Source organism: Aedes albopictus, chromosome 1 (genome assembly GCF_035046485.1).
Source record: "Aedes albopictus strain Foshan chromosome 1, AalbF5, whole genome shotgun sequence".
NCBI lineage: Eukaryota > Metazoa > Arthropoda > Insecta > Diptera > Culicidae > Aedes > Aedes albopictus.
In genome coordinates this window covers 210,979,947-210,987,479 of record NC_085136.1, presented here as the reverse complement: position 1 = coordinate 210,987,479, position 7,533 = coordinate 210,979,947, and the positions used below count along the sequence as shown (strand labels likewise).

At 38.9% G+C, this 7,533-nt stretch overlaps 1 protein-coding gene across 1 annotated transcript; it reads right to left on the bottom strand.

Moving 5' to 3' along the window:
- Positions 1-254: 254 nt before the first annotated feature.
- LOC134286542 (CLIP domain-containing serine protease B8-like) lies at positions 255-1,235 on the bottom strand. Its single transcript, XM_062848169.1, has 2 exons — positions 1,007-1,235; positions 255-949 (listed from the first exon to the last, which is right to left on the bottom strand). The coding sequence occupies exons 1-2, from the start codon at positions 1,201-1,203 to the stop codon at positions 334-336; spliced, it is 813 nt and encodes a 270-aa protein (XP_062704153.1). The 5' UTR covers positions 1,204-1,235; the 3' UTR covers positions 255-333.
- Between the last annotated feature and the right edge of the window lie 6,298 nt (positions 1,236-7,533).

Here is a 7,533-nt window from a genome sequence, read left to right as displayed (position 1 = left end):
TGCCGTGTATGTAATCACAAGCCAATAGCGATAGAAATTCGGGAGCAAAAGTGGAGGTGGGTCGGCCACACTCTACAAAGGGGCGGAAACTAAATCTGCAAGCAAGCGTTAGATTTGAACCCAGCAGGACATCGCAGCAAAGGTAGACCCAGAGGCTCATGGCGGCACAGCCTCAACAAGGAAATAAAGGAAGTCGACAGAAACTTAACCTGACCACAGGTCAGGGCGATGGTGGGCAATCGCCCAGGATGGGGATCTTTCATTTCGGCCCTCTGCACCCCCATGGGCGCTCAGGACTGAAAATAAGTAAGTATTATGCTTTTTTCTGTTATTTTATTGCAGCTGTGCGTTAGTTTTTATCCATTGTACATATTTGTAAACATTCGTGTAGATTCCCGGTTTGCCACCGTTTTCGAAGTACTGTGCACTTCGTAGTCCAGTTAACATCCAAGCAGAATTATTTTTGTTCCACTGCACCAACGGTGTTCCGACGTTTCCAGAACATGAACCCTTGGAACTGCTATCAACTGCGCATATTTGATCGCTGGTAAGCTGAACGCGCTGTGATCGGTAAGCATCCGAGCATGTGTCGTGGTCAGTATAAGAAAGTTTCTTTTGCAATTTGATAGGACTTGGCACACAAGTTGTGTGGTCATTAAATATATCCGTTGGGCCCCAACCACTCTCGAAAAAACTTGTTCCCATTATGCCACTGTCCTCGGTTGGTAAGCTAATATGGCGAATGAAGCACGAGAACTTGACTGGATGGTTCAATTCAATCAACCCGATGTCATGGTGTAGACTTCTATTGGACACTTTGTAGTCCGGGTGAACGATGATGCTTTTCGGTCTCACGTCAATTATTTCATCAGTGCATTCTTGAAACTGACCTTCCACTATACAGTCCGGGTCATTTGACACGTGGTACTCACCTAAACGAACATACATTCTGAAAAATTAGAGACTATTAGGCTTCACGTATGAATCCTGTACTTTTGGTACTTACAAGTGTCCCACTTCCTGAAGCATAGATCCCGTTAAGCAGTGTGCAGCGGTAACGACAAATGATTTACTTATCAATGCCCCTTCACAAACCGAAGTAAAATCGTATGCGGTTTTTTCGTAAATCAATAGAGCCATCCAGGTATATTCGTCAATTGGCGCAAAATGTCCACTAAAACGTTTCTCTTCAAATTCTGACATTTCACATAAAAAATCTTCAGTAGTTTCATTATTCGGCGATGTTGAACTTTCCTTATTTAATCCAGAACTATTGGTACCAACCAGTGGGGTGACACGGTTGTCAAACTCGGTACATCGCCGCTCCACCCAACATCATTTTTGGTACGGCGCGTTTTGGTACCCACACTCTGGTCGGTTTACCCTAACTTGCTCGTGATTTTCGGGTGTGTGTCTCATGTGTTGCTAGTGCTTATTTCAGAAATTACACATTTTAAACGAAATCGTTGTTTCTGATGATTGTTTCTCTTTCCTTATCACTTTGCACGATATTATAAGTAGCAGCGAAGAAGTGTCGATGTTTCCAGCGCTTTTTTTTTCATGAATTAAGCAATCAAAACAAAAACATTGGACGCCATGTTGAATTGAATGCTGGCTAGATGATTCTGGCCCTTCGTCATCCCCCTGGTACCAACAGACAAAAGGCAACTGTTGCGATTTAGCTACGAACAATATGCAAAATATCAATCGTATAATAAAGTCTTGCATCTTAGCCGGTTGCTGTTCTAGGTAAGACTGATAATCCACTTCGATCAGTTTCAATTTTTAAAACCGTCACCGGATGAAATGAAATCAGCAAACCCTGTATATTAAATCTATTTGTAACTAAATAGATCGAGGGAAATCCCATAATAACGTCAGACTGCTGGTTGTTTAGAAATGTTAATGTTAGCAATTCTTTTTTGATCGCAGCTCGCTTACAATTCTTCGAGCACCATGCTTATCACGTTCAATAAGAATAATCTTTCAGGGGATGGTTGTTTGTAGAGCATTTTCAGCTCCAAAATACAAAACAAATATGTACCATTTTTGACTCAATATTTTTCAATTTGAATGTATTTTTTTCATACACTTTAGAAGAGGGCGAATATTAACTCAAAAACACTATTTGGTGGATTGAAATGATGATGTCATCGATAATATTTCAGGATACCGTCGTTGGGGGTGAGAATGGGTCAAAAAAGGATACTCAAAGATTGTTTGTTAAATAACAAATGCAGTTGAAGTCGGAATAACTTTTTATTTGGTATATATACTCTTGTATGTGCTAATGATAGTTTGGCAAGAAACTAGCACATTATATGAATTGCTTACTAAACTACAAATGATTGAAAATTGACCCAATCTCACCCCTTAGAGGGGGTGAGAATGGGTCAAAGTTTTCGAAATCACCTTTCTAAGAATATAAGTTAATTTCATTGATCATATCTAGTAAACCTACCTAAAATACAATGTAACCATGACGAATAAAAACTTAGGTAATTTGAAGGGATGATTAACCCACCTAAAAGGGTTAATACAACCAAAAAAATGGTTGAAATTTAATAAAATAATGTTTGTATGTTGTTTCTATCTACCACAATCACCCTCATTTAAAATTTCAGCCTCCATGAGAGGAGGGGGGATTACAATGAGCGAGGGGCGCATTGAAAGGTTGATTGAAAAAAAAACATGATATTTTGGGTATACTGCATAAGAAATGTTCAACCAAACCCTCCGTTATGAACTCTTATGTACATGATCATTGGCCTCGGTATTGCTAAAGCAAATTACTCCATCTCAAGATAGAGGGTCGTTCAAATATTGTGTTGCACAGCATTTCACATTATTAGACCCTCTCCCGCAATAACATTTTAACGGATTTTTTAATAAATTTTGTATGAGTCCTAGCTCAACGGTAGACTTATTCTTCTTTCTTTAGTATTCTCATGTATTTTATGAATGATCCTTATATGGCACTCTTAATTCATAAAGTTCAAGTTAAATATTCAATAAGCAATCTCGTATGCCGCAATTCGACGTTCGTTCGCTTTCCGACATTGTGCTATGCTACCGCACACTGGGGCAGGATTGAAAATACACGGAAAAAACCTCTAGCTCGTCGAGATGTCGAGATACGCACTTGGTGTCTTCAGAGAAAATATTTCTATGAACAAGGTCGATATTCTGAACGGTAGCATATTTTTCTTACGTTATTCGCATAAAAGTCCTATAAGCCATTTTGGCCATCTTTCATTTTAGCGGTATGGTGTCTTCGGCAAAGTTGTTCGGCTATTTATGCTAAAAAAGTTTGCCGAAGACGTCAAATTTCCAAAGCCTACTGTTCTTGAGATATTAGTCGTTTTATAAAATACCTACCTAAAATCGAGTTTTTTCATTAAATTACGTTTGTAAACAAATTTAATGTCCGTTTTCGAGTTATAATAATGAAAAATACTAAAATAAAACATATGTAAAATAAATTAGTTGGAAAAATCAAAATATGCATTGATTTTTCATAGAAAGTTCCTGAAAATCATGCAAAATGTATATAGGACGTTCTTGCAGTCGGGCAAGTTCGGGCAAGTTTTTTCATCGGCGATCACCTAAAAAATACATAAGCTTTCGTGTAAATTTTTTTCACCGACATGATATTTGATGATTTTTTTTAAATAGCGTTCAAAGTTTACTGTTTTGTGTAAATAAGTACAACATTTTTGCACATATTTTACCATGTTGTATGTTGCCAAGCGAACCATGAGAAGTATAAATGCAATCTAGTTACAGGTTTAGTCATATTTAAGCTCCAAACAAATTGTAAAACACAAAAATGTCCGAAACACCAATAAAAGTGAGTTTTTAGATCATTGAACACACAAAAAATCATTCTATTAAATAAAATTATATAAGATAATGATAAAACCAAGGCTAAATGGCGTGTTTAGGACATTTTTGTGTTTTACAATTTGTTTGGAGCTTAAAAATGACTAAACCTGTAACTAGATTGCATTTATACTTCTCATGGTTCACTTGGCAACATACAACATGGTAAAATATGTGCAAAAATGTTGTACTAATTCACACAAAACAGTAAACTTTGAACGCTATTTAAAAAAAATCATCAAATATCATGTCGATGAAAAAAATTTACACGAAAGCTTATGTATTTTTTAGGTGATCGCCGATGAAAAAACTTGCCCGAACTTGCCCGACTGCAAGAACGTCCTACATACATTTTGCGTGATTTTCAGGAACTTTCTATGAAAAATCAATGCATATTTTATTTTTTCCAACTAATTTATTTTACATATGTTTTATTTTAGTATTTTTCATTATTATAACTCGAAAACGGATATTAAATTTGTTTACAAACGTAATGTAATGAAAAAACTCGATTTTAGGTAGGTATTTTATAAAACGACTAATATCTCAAGAACAGTAGGCTTTGGAAATTTGACGTCTTCGGCAAACTTTTTTAGCATAAATAGTCGAACAACTTTGCCGAAGACACCATACCGCTAAAATGAAAGATGGCCAAAATGGCTTATAGGACTTTTATGCGAATAACGTAAGAAAAATATGCTACCGTTCAGAATATCGACCTTGTTCATAGAAATATTTTCTCTGAAGACACCAAGTGCGTATCTCGACGTCTCGACGAGCTAGAGGTTTTTTCCGTGTATTTTCAATCCTGCCCCAGTGTGTACCGGTTTTATAGCCCCGGTATTTCCTGGATCCCACTATTGTGCGTTTAGCACTAAATTGATTTCCGAAAAAACTTTATCGACTTCCGCTGCCTTTCCTATGCGTTAAACATAACGTCGGAAGTAGTGCGCTGTATTGAACACCAGATTTACTTCCGACGTTATGTTTAACGCATAGGAAAGGCAGCGGAAGTCGATGAAGTTTTTTCGGAAATCAATTTAGTGCTAAACGCACAATACCGTCTGGTAGTTTCACGATACTTCCTTAAAATTTCAAAAATGAATGGAGAAGATGTACGCTATTAAGTCTATTTTGTGAGCTTACGATATTGCAGTACACTGAAGTTTAGCTGATAATTAGAGGAGTTGTCCAAACGCATGGGTTTATTGTTATAAATGATATTAGGCACTAAACGTATGAACACACTCGCTTGACACTTTTTCGACATATTTAAAAAAAAAAGTGCTTTTATAAAGATACCGTAAACATGGCACCACTCTAACGTCAAATGGGGACTGAATAACAAGTTGAATTTTTAGTAAAGGTTATGTGCACTCAATAACTTGCTTGACCCAATCTCACCCCCATTCTTAATATTTAAACATAGGGTCGAAAATATTGAATTTTTAAATAAAAAGAACAATGACAGCCCGCTTTTATCATTGTATCAAAGGCAATACCTACAGCTAACCACTAACAAGAAAATTTAAGGTTAGGTACTTGTGTGAAACATTACGGAGGAGAATTTTTTTCAGAGTGATTTACTAGTAGTTTCATCATATAAGTTTAGCCACAAATTTAACAAAAAACGATTATTGCTAAACATCTTATTCTGCATCATGACGTGTGAAAACATCTCCTTTTTGAAATAATATAAAGTTTTCAATATAAATTATCGATAGTTAATGAACTATTTCAAATTTTATGTTTCTCCGTTTCTCACCCCCCAGACCCATTGTCACCCCCATCGACGGTAGTTGAAGAACTTTACAAAACAATCAATGAATGTTCACTGCGAATATATTTTAGAAGTCCTATAATTTAAATTATCCAAAAATCTTAACTTCGATTTTAATTATTATTTTTAGTACAAAACAGACTTCAAAAGCGGCCAGTTGCCCAGAATGGTCAAATGCTTTTAACAATTTTTGACTCATGACTGTAATCAGAATGGCTTACACATTGGTAACAATTGTTGCAATTGCCTTCTGTTTCTATGAACTTATACTGTTAACTTAAATCTTTCCAGCGTCGTCATCATCACTTGATTTGAGTGTTTACTTTGGTTCTCGTTTTTAAACGCAATTACATAAATAGATGGATATCTCTGACTTTGACAGCATCAGAACCCTTTTACCACCTTTCCTGATTTACGAAATCAGGCAAGGAAAAAGTGGCATCATGTTTCCAGCAAACTTCACATCTTTATGGTTATGTTTGCACTTTCACTCCAATAGCTCTTTCTCCCCCTCTCAAATCGAGACAGAGGATAGCACATTTACCCGCCGTGTCATCTGCACCCCCTTGAAAGGCGAAAAAGGGTTACATCCATAGCTACGTGACTTCCTCAAAGTGACACAAATTGGTTAACCAAATATTGGTCTGCTCATTATAAATTCGGGTGCTCAGATTTGATGAGACGTCATCCGCTAAGTGTGTTCGTACGGCTCGCTCGAGCCCTCTGGCCCAATCCAGCTCTAGGGAAGGCGAGAAAAGCACATTTTTAATTAAGATACATTTCCGCAATGCCAACGCCTCCCGGTAGGCGGAAATGTCAACCAATTCAACCAACTCAACCCATCCTTTGGATCGGGAAGGAACAGGGCTGTCAGATTCAACGGTGGTGCTCTATCGCGACAGTCCTCGGTCAACGCGCGCGATTCATGGGGTCGGTAATCTGATCTTACTTTACGATTCCTTCGCCCTGAAATGGGCCATTCGGCGGCGGTCGGGTTTGGTGGTAAATTTTGGGGGGAACTGGTGTGAAGAGCACCACGAAGCTGGTGAATTTCATGATGCTAATTTAATGTTCTGGATATAGTTTGTTGAGCATAGATTCCCAAACTATAGGTCGCAACTCTCAGTTTGAAAGTGGTACGCTGTGTGATCATCAGGTCCGCCAAACAGCGCACCGAAGTTAGTTCCGACGCATGGATCAAAATCGACTTTCGCTCGCAACAAAGACCGGGTTTCAACTGCTCATTATGTTAGCCTTAAAGTACGTTCCTGACCTGTACCCAGCTTAGGCAACTATCTGGGGGGAGTAGGTTCAGATGAACACTCCTGATTAGTGCTGATCCGGCTCTGAGCTCAGTCCCCTTAGAGGCCTGTGCCAACCCTCGGGTGGCCTCCCTGCTTGCATAGATAACCACCAGGATTATTGGCCACTACTTCATTGGCAGTGAGGGATACCGGCTCTAAGGGGGTCCCAACAGCAATGAGTACTAAATCCCAAAATCAAGTGATCGAAAATGGAATGACAGAGGGAACGGTGATGAACCCGTTCGCGCGAGGAGGATTGTCAAGATCGCCATTACGAGGGGCGGGTATTTCCACCAGCGAGCAAGCGTCAGGAGATTCAACAGGAGGAGCACGAGGCGGCGCAGTGCCGACCGAGAAAGCACAGATGACCGGCGTGGATCTCACGCGTGCATTGAACCGTAACAAGATCGGGCTGCCAAAGATGTTGGTGGTTGCCGAACAGCTGAACAAGCTGATGGGCTTCAGGAGCGGGCGGACTAACATGAGCAAGGACCTGAAACAAGGGCTGATGTAGCTCTGCAAATCGCTCTCTTGGTTGAAGTGAAGAGTAGAGTACGGCTGACGCGA

What these genes read in the sequence shown, in the direction of transcription:
- LOC134286542 (XM_062848169.1), bottom strand. Translation starts at nt 1,203, where the DNA reads ATGTCAGAATTTGAAGAGAAACGTTTTAGTGGACATTTTGCGCCAATT. An exon ending in CTTCAGGAAGTGGGACACTT is followed by an intron (nt 950 to 1,006) that starts GTAAGTACCAAA and finishes CTAATTTTTCAG; the next exon opens with AATGTATGTTCGTTTAGGTG.